Below are 12854 nucleotides of genomic sequence, written 5' to 3'. Positions count from 1 at the left end.
GGCCAGACCTCTCCTCCCTCAGACACCCGAGTCCCCAGTCGCCACCCGCCGCGCTCCCTGCGGCCCCGAGAATCCTGACCCCACGCCTGAGTGTGAGGTTTCGGGGAACATGTTTATTCAACTTCAATTCAATAAATATGGCTCGTGGACAGGGGTTGGAGGGCGAGGGAGGTGCGTCTGCGCCGCAGCCGCGCCGCCGCCGGGTCAGGGTTCCGGAGTTTCCAGCATGTCCGCCAGGGCTCTGGCGAGGAGGATGCAGGGGTTAGACCGCCGAAGTGTCCAAAGCTCACCCCAGGCGCTTAGCTAGAGATCGCTAACCTGCCCCTTTTACCGACAGGGAAATGGAGTCCCAGGGTCGTCCAATAACTCAGGGGGGCAGTGCCTCTCTAAATAGGGCCCTTAAACCGCCCCCCTCCACACACTTACTGGTACAGGGAGGAGGAAAAATAGTCGACGTAGCTTCCTGCGGGAGAAAAGAGAAGAGGCTTGAGGCGTACCCCACAGTTGAAATTAGGGGCCACTTAGGCACGGAATCCGGAATCACGACTAACTCCACCCCTTTTTTCTAATTTCTTCCCTCAACTGAATTCCTTCTACTGGGACTCCTTTCAAGGTCCTGCTCCTTTTTCCTTGGTCTGGGTGTTCCCGTTCTCCAGAAGCCCCTGTACTTCCAATTCTACCTGCTTTGGCCCCGCCCATTCGTTTCTAGGGCCACCCTTCAAGCCTCCAATCCTTCCCTACTGGGCCTCAGCCTCAGTCCCAAGCCCTCCCTCGGCCCAGGCCCCGCCCCTCCCCCCCGAAGACTTCCAGCCTTGGCCACGCCTCCGCACCTCGTCCCGCCCCACAACCTCCGGGGCCCGCCTGCGGGGCTTGGCTCCGCCTCCACGGAGTTTGCAACGCTGGGCTCAGCCCACGCTCACCTGGGGTGCAGACCGTTTCGCAGACGAGCGGGCATAGGTAGCAAAACTGGCAGTGCTGGGGGCGGAGATGGGGAGAGACAGAAGTTTAAGATGTGATCGGGGAGAAGCCAGGATGGGGACGGGTGCCTACAGGGGCCTGAAGCAGACATTAAGGTCAGAGGCAGTATGGAGTGTGGAGTTGAGGCGGCATCAGGGATAGGGGGTTGGGTCAGGGATAGAGGCTAGGATTTGGGACTGCGGGTGCCCAGGGGGGACTGTGGGTGCCCAGGGGGGTCTGCGGGCATCCTGGGGCTTCGTGGAACCTGGGTCCGGGGAAAGCTTCACCTGGCACTGGTCGCAGTGCTCTCCCATGTTCTCCTCGTCACAGTGACAATTCTCACATTCAGTACATCTCTGGGGACCAGAGGATCCTGGTTTAGAAAGAAACCCTAACCCCATTTGGAAGCCACCTGCCAGTCCTCCACCCTGCCCCCTGGACAGTTCCCGAACTCCTGAAGTTCATTACCTCTCTTTCCTTCCCCCTTGCTTCCCCTATTGCAGGATGACACCACATCCCTCTGTCACTGTGGGCTACACATGCAGGTGTTTTCTTCATCCCTACCCCCCATTCCCTTACAGCCTGCCACTCCCCAGCACCGTTCCACCCCCCCCCCCACTCTGTCACGGGCCCTCCCCTTTGTCCCAGTATCTGCAGGCACAGCTCAGACCTCACTGTCTTTCCTGGACCAATGCCCCAGCCTCCTCCCAGCTCCTGGCCTCCAGTCTGTCCCCTACATGGCCCCAGAAATGTCTTGGTCTGGCACTGCCCCTGCCCCTCCTTTGCTCAGAGCAGTCCCAAGGCATCTTCTAGCCCAGGGACGAATTCCAGGGACAGCCTGGATTGGACCTGGGCTGGGGACTCACATTGCAGAAAGAGCAGTAGCCACACAGGGACCCCGGCTGATAGTTCCCGTACTCCTGGGCATCCTGCAGACCTGTGCGGACAGGACAGCAGCAGTGAAGCTGGCTGACTGTTTCTCCCTGCCCCCACCTGGCCAGATCACTTACCGGTGTCCTCACCACTTTCCTCCTCACTGGAGCCACCTCCAGCCACCTCCCTTTTGGCCAGTGGGTTAGGGATGATGGTGAAGGGGAGCTTCTCTTCCGCCAGCCCCTCCTCTTCCTCCTCCTCCTCTTCCTCCTCCTGGTGGTCTTGGCTCAGTGGGGCCTGAACCTCAGCCCTCCCTTCCCTCCTCTCCTCCTCTTCTTCCTCCTCCTCCTCCTCCTGACTCAGGCTGAGGCCGTGACCTTCCTCCTCATCTTCTTCATCCTTCTGGTCCAGGCTGCCATGGTGGGTGCGTTCCTCTCCCTGTTCTGAACTTTCATCATCTTCCTCATGGGAGCCGGGGCCCTCTTCCTTCTCTTTCTCCTTAGACTCTCCCTCCCTCAAATGGCTTCTGTCCTTGGTCCCCATGTGTTCTTGGGGCTGGTGGCTAATCTCATCTTTGATGGACCCTCTGCGGCCAGTTCCTTCATCTTGGTGGCCTTGTTGCCTGTGGCTGGGAGCCTGGTGGCCAAGCTTGTCAGAGATGTCCTCCTCTGGGACTTCATGGTGATAGTCCGGGATCGCTGATCTGTATTCATCTGGAAAGTCCTCCTCCTCAGTGCTCTTGTGGCCTTGGGGCTGGGAGCTTGAAACGTGGTGGCTGAACTTGACTGTGATCTCCTCTTCCTCCTCCTCCTCCTCCTCTCCAAGGCCGTGAGTATGTCTGGGAATCTGGTGCCAATGTTCAGTGGACACATCCTCATCCTCATCTTCTTTGTCTCCAAGGCCTCGGTGCCTGTGGGCCTGGTGTCCATATTCAGTGGAGATATCCTCTTCCTCATCTCCTTCTCTGTGGCTTTGGTGTTTGTGACTGGGGATATGATGCTGGTGTTCATCTGAGACGTCTTCATCCTCTTCCCTCCCATGGCTTCGGTGCCCGTGGGTGTGATGCCCGTACTCAGTGGAGACATCATCATCATCATTATCATCATCATCATCTTCTTCTTCTTCTTCTCCATGGCCTTGGTGTCCATGGCTGGGGACCTGCTGGGGATGTTCATCTGAGATGTCTTCATACTCTTCCTTCCTGTGGCTGTGGTGCCTGTGGGTGTCGTGTGCATATTCCGTGGAGAAGACATCATCATCATCGTCATCATCATCACCTTCTTCTTCTTCTTCTTCTTCTTCTTCTTCTTCTTCTTCTTCCTCTTCTTCCTCTTCTTCCTCTTCTTCTTCTTCTTCTTCTCCATGGCCTCGGTGTCCGTGGCTGGGGACATGATGGTGTTCATCTGAGACATCTTTATCCTCTTCCTTCCCATGGCTTAGGTGCCTGGGGGTGTGGTGTCCATACTCAGTGGAGACATCATCATCATCATCATCTTCTTCTTCTTCTTCTCCTCCATGGCCTCGGTGTCTGTGGCTGGGGAGCTGATGGGGATGTTCATTAGAGGCATCCTCATCCTCTTCCTTCCTGTGGCCTCTGTGCCTGTGGGCCGGGTGTCCATACTCCGTGGAGACAACCCCTTCCTCCTCATCTTCATCATCCTCTTCCCCGTGGCCTCCATGCACATGCCTGATGGTATGATGGTGACGCTGGCTGGACACAACTTCGTCCTCATCCTCGTCCTCATGGCTGTGGCTTCTGTGGCTGGGGACGTGGTGCCCACGCTCCGCTGAATCATCCACATCTTCATTCCCGTGGCCTCCATGCCCGTGGGCTTGCTGAACACGCTTTGTGAAGACCTCCTCCTTGGCGACATCCTCGTCTCTGACCTCGTGGTCTTGGTACCTGTGGTCTCGGGCTCGGTGACTGTATTCCCCGGAGATATCTTCGTTCTCTTCTCCGTGGTCTCTGTGGCTCCAGAATTGATACTCGCTCTCTGTGGAAACATCCTCCTCCGCATCTCCATGGCCTCTGTGGCTGTGGATGGGGTGGCCAAACTCACCTGACACGTCCTCTGAGGGCCCCACGACTCCCGCATTGTTGTTCCAGTTGCTGGGGCCTGGCCCAGCCCCTCTCAGCTGCTGGGTCACGGCAGGGGGGAGGAGCAGGCTGGCCACCGCGGCCCAGAGGAGAGAAGTGTGCAGCCATGGCCCACGTTGGCCCATGGGGACAGACAGGCAGCAGAGCTTCGCCCAGGGCTGGCTCCAGCTGCTGCTGTGGCTTCGTGGATGAGTTCGGGGGTCCTTGTCCCTTTTGGGGTCCTTCTTGTTCTTTCCGTCTGTGTCTTTCCTCTGCTGGGTCTCTCTCTGTCTCTGTCTGCCTTCCTCTGGCCCTCACTGCTGGACACCCCTCTGAGGCAGTCTCAGGAGCCCCTTACCCCCCTGTCGGGCCCTCCCTCCCCATGTTCCAGCCAATAGGGTCTCTCTCCTCCCCTCTCTGTGGCTAAATTTATTTTCAGTCCTGAGTTATTCTGGGTCAGTCCCCGCCTGCCCCTCCCCTACTGTTCAGCCTCCTCCCAGCTGGGGAAGGGGTGGGTGAAGGGGTCTCTCCTTGGCCAGGAGTGAGACCCAAGGACTTGACTTTGGATTGCCAACAAGTTCAGGTTTGGCAGCTGCAAAGGTAATGGAGAGAATTTTAGTGGGCCATGTTGGGGGAGCCTGAGGCTTGGGGGGGGGCGAGACCCAAGGGACGCATCTGAGAGGAGAGACCCCTGCCATGGAAGATGGGGGGTTAGGTTGCTGGGGAGTTTCTGGCCAGAATGGGATCCTTTGCTGAGAGAATGGATGACAATATGGAGGCCTTGGACAGGGGTGGAAAGAATTGGCTCCAGCACAGCACCTGTGACCTCCTGTCCCTGGAAGTCAGAGCCAAGGGCAGGAGACCAGGCGGGGCCAGGGCTATAAATACAGCGAGGGGGTGGGGGGGTTCAGGTTACCCAGCTAGGGCGCAGCTGTCCCTGTCAGAGCTGGCAGGAGACAAGTGGCCCTGCCTATCTCTGTGTCATTATCTCCCGGTCCTCACCCTGCCGCTACTGCCCTGGCTTTTTGGGTCCCCATCCCTCCTTATGGGTCTCCTCTCATGTCTGTCTCTTGGTTTCTCTGAGTGTCTTCTCTCCACCCAACTCTTTGTCTCTCTGTCTCTGAGTCAGTGTACCTCCCCCAGTCTCTGTTCAGCCCCTTTCTGATTCTCGGCCCCCAACCTAAGTGTTTCTGCCCCCCACCCATACATTAATTTACCCCTTCCCTGTCTCTGGCATTCCCTCTTGGGTCCCTGTTCCTCTTTCTCTTGTTCCCTGTTCCCCTGGCTCTGAGTCTCTGTCCCTCCTTCTCTGGATCTCTGTCCCCTCTCTCTGGTCTCTGTTCCGCTGTCTCTGTTCTCTGACCCTTCCCTCCCTTCTCTGAATTTCTGTCCCCCTCTGAGCCTGAGGTCCCCCTGTGGGTCTCCGTCTGGCCTGCCCGACCGGCCCTTTGCCCCGCCTCTCGGTCTACACGTCCACAAGACTGCCCGCCCCCCAGATCCTGCACCGCCCCCCAGATCCTGCACCGCCCCGGGCTGAGCTGGGAAGTGGCGGATCCGGTTTGTCCTGGGCGGGTCTGGAGTCAGGGTTGGCCAGACGGAATGTAGGGAGCCGGATAGGTTGCGGCGGCGGCGGCGGCGGCAGCATGGTGGGTCCGGAGAAGGAGCAGGTACAGCGCTGGGCCGGGACTCCCGGGTCTGAACGAACAGGGAGCTGGAGGCTTGGCCTCCTGGTTCCCAGAGAGGAGGGCGCTGGAGACCCAGATTCTGTCGTCAGACAAAGGAGAGGGTGTGTGTGTGGGATCCTGGAGGCTGGGGGGCTCCTGACTCCTGGATCCTTGGAGACAAATATGAGGGAGGCTGGGGGAGTCAAGACTCCTGAGACTGAGGGAGGAGGGTGCTGGGCTCCCGGATTCCTGGGTCCTGGGTAGGGTGCCGGGTGGTGGGTGACTCCGTGTCCTATCGGGCTGATGTTCCTGTCCTTAGGGCTGGATCCCCAAGATCTTCAAGAAGAAGACGTGCACGACATTCATCGCTGACCCCACAGATTCGGGGTGAGGAGCTCGCCCCAGGGACCGACCCCGGAGCATCCCCGGAGCGTCCCGGAGCACTGCGGGCCCGCTGACTCTGCTCGCCTCCCCCCCTCCCATTATGTCATTGCGGACACTCCCAAGGGCGTTCCCCAGTGGCGCTCCCCCTCGGGGAAGGGTTTGGGTCCGTGTGGACGCTTCCAATTTCCCTTGCCTGGTCACAGTCAGTGTTAAAGCCCCAGGGCTTGGTTCTGTTTCTTTCCTTTCCTGTGTCTCCTTGCCTCACTTTCTTTCTCCTTGGGCTGTTCTGTTTCATTCATTCATTCATTCATTCACCCATCCGTCCATCCGAGAAGACTTCGTTCAATGCTCCCAAGGGAGCACAATTATCAGGAGGCCAGGCCCTGCCAGGGTGTAAGTTTCACCTAGGATTGGTGCTGTGTGGCTTTGGGCAAATCATTTCACCTCTCTGGGCCTCATCTGTTACCTGGACAGAAAGGCCGGCCGCCTCCTGAGTGGAGCATGTATTGTCAGGATTTAAACAAGTAAATGCTTGTGATATTTCTGGAACAGCACCGAGCACATGGTTAGCGCTGGAAAATGCCTGCAATCCCCACTGGAAGGTAGCAGTTACTACTATGCACAGGCCCCCTGCTTTGGCTCAGTGTCCAGGGACACTTGCGTGCGTCCCGTGGGGTATTTGCCTCCCTTGAGGAGCTCCCGGCTTTCAGTGGCGGCCCCTCCAGTGGATTCTGGCCTCGCGGTTGTTTTCAAGACAATCTTTGGGGCGCGGGAAACGTCAACATTCCTAACGTCGAGTGTTCTTATGCTGTGAACGTATTAGCGCAGTGTGGCTTGCAATTAGGTATAAATAAACAGGTCTACATTATTGGGGGGGCGGTGAGTGCTCTAAACCTTTTTACGGATGGGGAGCACGGCCAAGGCAGTTTCGGAACCTCTAGGCTGGTGGGAAGAGGACTGGAAGGCACGGAGATCGGAACTCTGCAAGACTGCTGGGGAGGGGATCCGGCATCGCTGGTGGCTTATGGGAGAGGCCGTGAGGTGGCATTTGCAAGATGAGCTGGAGTTTGACAGTTGAAGGCAGTATGGAGGAGAAGAGGGGGGATTCAAAGTGGTTCCTGGTGTTGGAACAGCATGTGCGGTGTGGTTGGAGAAAGGAGCGAAGTTCAAGGTGCAGGAGGGCTCTGTGGCGCAGGGTGGGGCCAGACCTCTCTGGGCCTCACCTGCAGGGGCGGCAGGACCTTGGCCTGGGTGTGCTGGGGCCCCGTGTGGGAGGGGCAGGGCCTGCTCTGGGTGTGGAAAGACCCTCTGGGAGTTGTGTGAGGTTGAATAGGAGTTCGGGAAGCCCCGGAAGGGGGTGGGCTCGGGTCTGGGTGGGACACCAAGAAGCCTGAGCCAGACGACAGCTGTGGGGACACACGGCGGGGACAGGGATGGGAGCTTGGGGACTGATGGATTTCAGGAGTAAGAGGAGAGAAGGGGGAGGATGGCTCCTGGACCTCTGGTCTGGGACCTGGGAGACCGTGGCATTGTCCCTGAGATGGGAAGGCCAGGAGGAGGAGGGGGTGTGCTGGTAATTCTAGGACTTCTTTTCTTTTTTTTTTTTTTTCATGGAAGAGCAGTTTTTTTGAGAGAGAAAGAGTGGGGAAGGGGCAGAGAGAGGGGGGGACAGAGAATCCCAAGTAGGCTCGGAGCCTGACGCGGGGCTCAAACGCCACGAATTGTGTGATCATGAGCAGAGCCAAAATCAAGAGTCGCCGCTTAACCACCTGAGTCACCCAGAGGCCCTGCACGGAAGAGTTTTTTTTTTTAAATTGTTTTATTTATTTATTTTATTTGTTTTTTTAAATGTTTTATTTATTTCTAGGAGAGAGAGAGAGAGCGCGAGCAGGGGAGGGTCAGAGAGAGAGGGAGTCACAGACTGAAACAGGCTCCAGGCTCCGAGCTGGCAGTCAGCACAGAGCCCGACGCGGGGCTCGAACCCACGAACCTCGAGATCATGACCTAAGCGAAAGTCGGACGCTTAAACGACTAAGCCACCCAGGCGCCCCTGTTTTATTTATTTCTGAGAGAGAGAACAGCGGGAGCAGGGGAGGGTCAGAGAGAGAGGGAGATACAGAATCTGAAGCAGGCTCCAGGCTCTGAGCTGTCAGCACAGAGCCCAATGCGGGGCTCGAACCCACGAACGGTGAGATCATGACCTGAGCCGAAGTCGGACGTTTAACCGACTGAGCCACCCAGGCGCCCCACGGAAGAGTATTTTTAAAAACCTGTGGGGCACCTCATGTTTCTTTCCCTTACATTCCTTTCTTGGCCCCAGGGGGCATTAAGTGTGAGACCCAAGTTGGGAAGCCTTGTGGTCCGAGGGCTCTGGGAGGCACAGAGAGAGAGAGAGAGAGAGAGAGAGAGAGAAAGCGGCTGATACGGGACAAGGTAGCCAGGAGCGCAGGGGTGCCCTGCCAAGGAAAGGAAAAGAGTTTTTTTAGAATCAGAGCCTTTTATTGGTGACCAATGCTATTTTGTGAGAGTCACCTGAGACCTGAATAGGGGCCATTGTATTTGGGGACGCTTGCTAATTGCTGATCTTTTGGGGAACAATTTCAGCTCTGGTGACCACACAGAGGAGCAAAGATAGGAGGTGAGGAGTACAGGGGGGAGTCCGCCAGTTCCACCCTCCAGAACTTTCTGCAATGGGGGAAGTGTTCCATATCCGTGTCCAATATGGCACCACTGGCGACATGTGGCTCTTGAGCACTTGAAATGTGGCCAGAGCGACCTAGGAACTGAATTTTTAATTGTACTTAATTTTAATTTATTTAAATGTAAAGAGCCACCAGTCAGTTAAGTGTCGGACTGTTGACGTCGGCTCAGGGCATGATGTCACAGCTCCTGAGTTCAAGCCCAATGTCGGGCTCTGTGCTGACAGCACAGGTCCTGCTTGGGATTCTCTGTCTCCCTCTCTATCTGCCCCTTCCCCACTTGTGCACGCACGTTCTCTCTCAAAATAAATAAACTTTTTTTTTTTTTTAATTTATTTCTAGGAGACAGAGAGAGCGTGAGCAGGGGAGGGTAGAGAGAGAGGGGGTCACAGACTGAAACAGGCTTCAGGCTCTGAGCTGGCAGTCAGCACAGAGCCCGACACGGGGCTTGAACCCACGAACCGTGAGATCATGACCTAAGCGAAAGTCGGACGCTTAACCAGCTAAGCCACCCAGGCGCCCCAAAAATAAATAAACTTTTAAAAATTATTTAAAAAATAAATGTAAAGAGCCACTGCGGCTGTGGTCTTCTGTATTAGACAGCTGAGGTTCTGGAACATTCCATGAAGAAGTTTTGCCTTCAAGGGCTAGTGGGAAGTAGATGGAAAGTAATGAGGGGTTCCAGCGATGGGGTTGAAATAGGTCAAGAGGGTAAAAGGATCAAGAGGGTAAACTGAGGCATGCCGGGTCCCTGGAGGTAGACTCAGAAATGAGGAAGAATGTGTCCTTCACTGTAGTTCTCTGTGCCAGGAGCTGGGCTGTGTGTATTCTGTTCATCATGTGCGGGGATGGCCATTCTTTTACATGTGAATTGGTTCTTAAGTCGAGGCTAACTCCACTACCTGAATCCCTTCTGGAATCAGGGACTGAAGGGATTTAGATACATTTCAAGTAGATCCCTCATTGGCCAGACCCATGTCACTTGCTCTTTAAAATGCACGTGCCAGTCACTTGTGCATTTAAAGCAAAAAGTTTCATCCATGATTGCCATAAATGGAAAAATCTCCATTTGCCACAAAGAGAAAGAAACAAGCGATGAGAGACAATTAGAACGAAAACCAGATAAAGGTATTTACCTTCTAATTGGACGCTATTATTAGTCCAATTTTCAGAGCCCAAGGCCAACTTCTCTCTGTTAAAAAAAAAAAAAAAAGGAGTAATGGGTCACAACCAATAAACCCCATAGTGAGTTCAAAAAAGAAAAAGAAAAAAAAAAAAAGAGTAATGGGATGTTTGGCTGGGTGAGTCAGTGGACCGCGGGGCTCTTGATCTCTGGGTTGTGAGTTCGAGCCCCAGGCTGGGCATAGAGATCACTTAAATAAATAAATAAACTTAAAACAGAAAAGTAGCAACGGGTTAGGCAGTAAAGCTATTCTAGCACCCAGCCTAAGCCTCTCTCCTCGACAGGAATCAGGAGCACTGGAAAAGAAATGACTTTCTCACTGTGTTATTCGCGGTTATTTAAAGCTCTGTGTGTGGCATTTTCCCTTAGAGCTGTTTCTCTGCCTGAGTCTGGTATGCAGCCCTCATTTCAGAAAACGCTATGTTAGTTCACTGACGCCTCATAATTGCGCGAAGGAGGCTGTGTTACCTTGTCTTTTGATTTGAGGAGGAAATGTAGGCTCAGAGAGGTGAACCCCAAAACCACCCAGCTGTCCCCCCCCCCCCACCTCTAGTGCTCTCTGAATCCCTCTGGATTTTCCTTGTTCCGAGGAATATCATCTGTGTGGACTGGGGACTGCTGGATAGCCCCTGATGGCCGCTGGCCCTTCTCCCTGCCGGTAACTGTGAGGTTGGGACCCTGAACTTGAACCCCTGTGGCCTCTTTCTGGTGGACAAGTGGCTCTGGCTGTTCTTCTACCTCAGGGTCAGCATGGACCTTCTGCAGGAAACTTAGGCTCCCCGGGGTTCATGGTCCTCCATCTCCCTCCTCCCCAGAGGAAACTTGTGCCAGTGTGGGCGTCCCCGGAGTGTCCACCCCTCAGTGGCTGTGGAGGATGCATTTGGGGCAGCCGTGGTGACCGTGTGGGACAGTGACTTGCACACGACAGAGAAGCCGACGGATGCCTACGGGGACCTGGATTTCCTGGGCGTCGGCCGCAAGGCCAGCAATGTGAGGCTTGCATGTCTGCGCGGGGCCAGGGGTCCGTGAGCGGAGGCTGCGTGCCTCAGGGGTTCTCAGAGCTAGAGTCTGGGGGTGCCGCAGCTGAATGCTGTGTCTCCCCATTTGCCTATCCCTGTCTTCGCCTCTCCCTGGATCTCTTTCTCTCCACCCCTGTCTATCTTTTCTAAGTCATGCCCCCTCTCTTTGGGTCTCTGTCCCTTCCCCCCGGTCTGTCTCTCTCTGGATCTCTGTTCTCTGGGTCTCCGTCCCTTTCTCTGTTTCTGTGCCATTCTCTCTGGGTCTCTGTCCCCTTCTCTGTCTCTGTCCCTTTCCCCATGTCCCCGCCTCCTGTGTGTCCGCAGTTCCTCCGGCTCTCTGACCGAACGGATCCAGCTACAGTTTACAATCTGGTCACGCGCACATGGGGCTTCCGGGCCCCGAACCTGGTGGTGTCAGTGTTGGGGGGGTCAGGGGGCCCCATCCTCCAGACCTGGCTGCAGGACCTGCTGCGACGCGGGCTGGTGCGGGCTGCCCAGAGCACAGGTGACTGAGGTTGGGTGGCCGCTGCCCCCATCGCCCCCACATCTCTGGGTCTCCCCTGGTCTCCCCCCGGGGCTCGGCATGGGTTTTTGTCTCAGCTCTCCGTCTCTCCACACCTGTGTCTCTGGACCTCACCATCACTCTCTGTGTCTCCCTGTAGGGGCCTGGATTGTCACCGGGGGGCTGCACAGGGGGATCGGCCGGCACGTTGGTGCTGCTGTTCGAGACCACCAGACAGCCTGCACCGGGGGCACCAAGGTGGTGGCCATGGGCGTGGCCCCCTGGGGTGTGGTTCGGAATAGAGAGTTCCTCACCAACCCCAAGGTGGGACCCAGAGTCTTGGAAAAGGAGGGGGCTGGGAATCGTGGGTCTGAGGGAGGAGGGGCTCGTGTCAGTCCTGGTGCTGATGGAGAAACGCTCCGGTCTGGCCGCTTGTCCCCCAGGGATCGTTCCCTGCGAGGTACCCGTGGCGCGGTGAGCCAGAGGACGGGGTCCAGTTTCCGCTCGATTACAACTACTCAGCCTTCTTCCTGGTGGACGACGGCACCCACGGCCGCCTGGGCGGGGAGAACCGCTTCCGCTTGCGCTTCGAGTCCTATGTCGCCCAGCAGAAGACAGGCGTGGGAGGTGAGTGGCTGTTTCCACTCGGGCTGCGGCTGGAGGCTCCCGATCCCAGTGGTCCATTCTGGTTGAGGTATGGAGATTGAGGGACAGAGGAGTTACCTCTGGTCAAGCGTCTTGTCCCATTATTTGCTCTGCTTTAAATTAAAAAAAAAAGTTTATTCATTTTTGAGAGACAGAATGTGAGCAGGGGAGGGGCAGAGAGAGGGAGACACGGAATCGGAAGCTGGCTCCAGGCTCTGAACTGTCAGCACAGAGCCTGACGTGGGGCTTGAACTCATGAACCGCAAGGTCATGACCTGAGCCAGTGTTGAATGCTTAACCGGCTGAGCCACCCAGGTGCCACCCCTAAAGATTTTATTTTTAAGTAATCTCTACACCCAACAGGGAGGTCAAACTCACAACCTTGAGATCAAGAGTCTCACACTCTACTGACTGAGCCAGCCAGGTGCCCCTCCATAGGCCTTTCTAGTCCTTATTTCCTTCATCTTTTATTTGAACTACATCCTTTCCTGGCTCCTGGGCCATTAACCAATTATACGAGTGACTCATGCCATAAATACCTGCCTCATTCAGGAGTCCAGGAGTCCAGGTCCCCAGCCCCTCCTCCCCCGGCAAGTCAGAACTTACTGTCTCTCGCAACATGCTCAAAGATATGACAATTCCCGAGAGCCTCAGGACACAGGATTAGGCACAAGCAAAGTTTGCCCGGGAACTCCTGGGAAATGTGGTTCTTTTCCATCCCTGGGAAAACTGACGGGAGTTGACCAAGCATCCGGCTCTCTTCTCTCCTCAGGGACTGGAATTGACATCCCTGTCCTCCTCCTCCTCATCGATGGTGATGAGAAGATGCTAAAGGTATAGGGGCCCGGGGG

The 12854-nt window shown here is 55.9% G+C and overlaps 2 protein-coding genes across 3 annotated transcripts in view; one reads left to right on the top strand and one right to left on the bottom strand.

Moving 5' to 3' along the window:
- Nucleotides 1–91: 91 nt before the first annotated feature.
- Nucleotides 92–4053, bottom strand: HRC (histidine rich calcium binding protein). Its single transcript, XM_039249626.1, has 7 exons — nt 3308–4053; nt 1968–3106; nt 1824–1894; nt 1245–1313; nt 921–975; nt 427–463; nt 92–241 (listed from the first exon to the last, which is right to left on the bottom strand). Exons 1-7 carry the CDS (start codon nt 4051–4053, stop codon nt 205–207), a joined length of 2154 nt encoding a protein of 717 aa, XP_039105557.1. The 3' UTR covers nt 92–204.
- A 1399-nt stretch (nt 4054–5452) lies between these two features.
- TRPM4 (transient receptor potential cation channel subfamily M member 4) overlaps nt 5453–12854 on the top strand; it is a 43400-nt gene continuing 35998 nt past the window's right edge. For both annotated transcript variants that reach the window (XR_005531086.1, XM_039248245.1), the window contains exons 1-7: nt 5453–5574; nt 5891–5958; nt 10653–10827; nt 11181–11361; nt 11519–11682; nt 11802–11985; nt 12776–12837. Coding sequence is in view for 1 of the 2 variants with exons in the window: in XM_039248245.1 (XP_039104176.1) it covers nt 5551–5574; nt 5891–5958; nt 10653–10827; nt 11181–11361; nt 11519–11682; nt 11802–11985; nt 12776–12837 (858 nt within the window). In the remaining variant the exon portion in view is untranslated. The remainder of the gene's footprint in view (nt 5575–5890; nt 5959–10652; nt 10828–11180; nt 11362–11518; nt 11683–11801; nt 11986–12775; nt 12838–12854) is intronic.

Source organism: Hyaena hyaena, unplaced genomic scaffold (genome assembly GCF_003009895.1).
Source record: "Hyaena hyaena isolate Hyena2069 unplaced genomic scaffold, ASM300989v1 scaffold_9, whole genome shotgun sequence".
In the NCBI taxonomy this organism is placed as follows: domain Eukaryota; kingdom Metazoa; phylum Chordata; class Mammalia; order Carnivora; family Hyaenidae; genus Hyaena; species Hyaena hyaena.
The sequence above is the reverse complement of the archived record's forward strand: the minus strand, read 5'-3'. Positions and strand labels throughout refer to the sequence as shown.

Excerpts from the sequence above, each read along its gene's own strand:
- HRC (XM_039249626.1), bottom strand. The coding sequence starts at position 4,053 with ATGGGCCAACGTGGGCCATGGCTGCACACTTCTCTCCTCTGGGCCGCG. Across the intron at positions 1,895-1,967 it reads GGAAAGTGGTGAGGACACCG|GTCTGCAGGATGCCCAGGAG; the intron begins GTAAGTGATCTG and ends CTGTCCGCACAG. Across the intron at positions 1,314-1,823 it reads GCTACTGCTCTTTCTGCAAT|AGATGTACTGAATGTGAGAA; the intron begins GTGAGTCCCCAG and ends TCTGGTCCCCAG.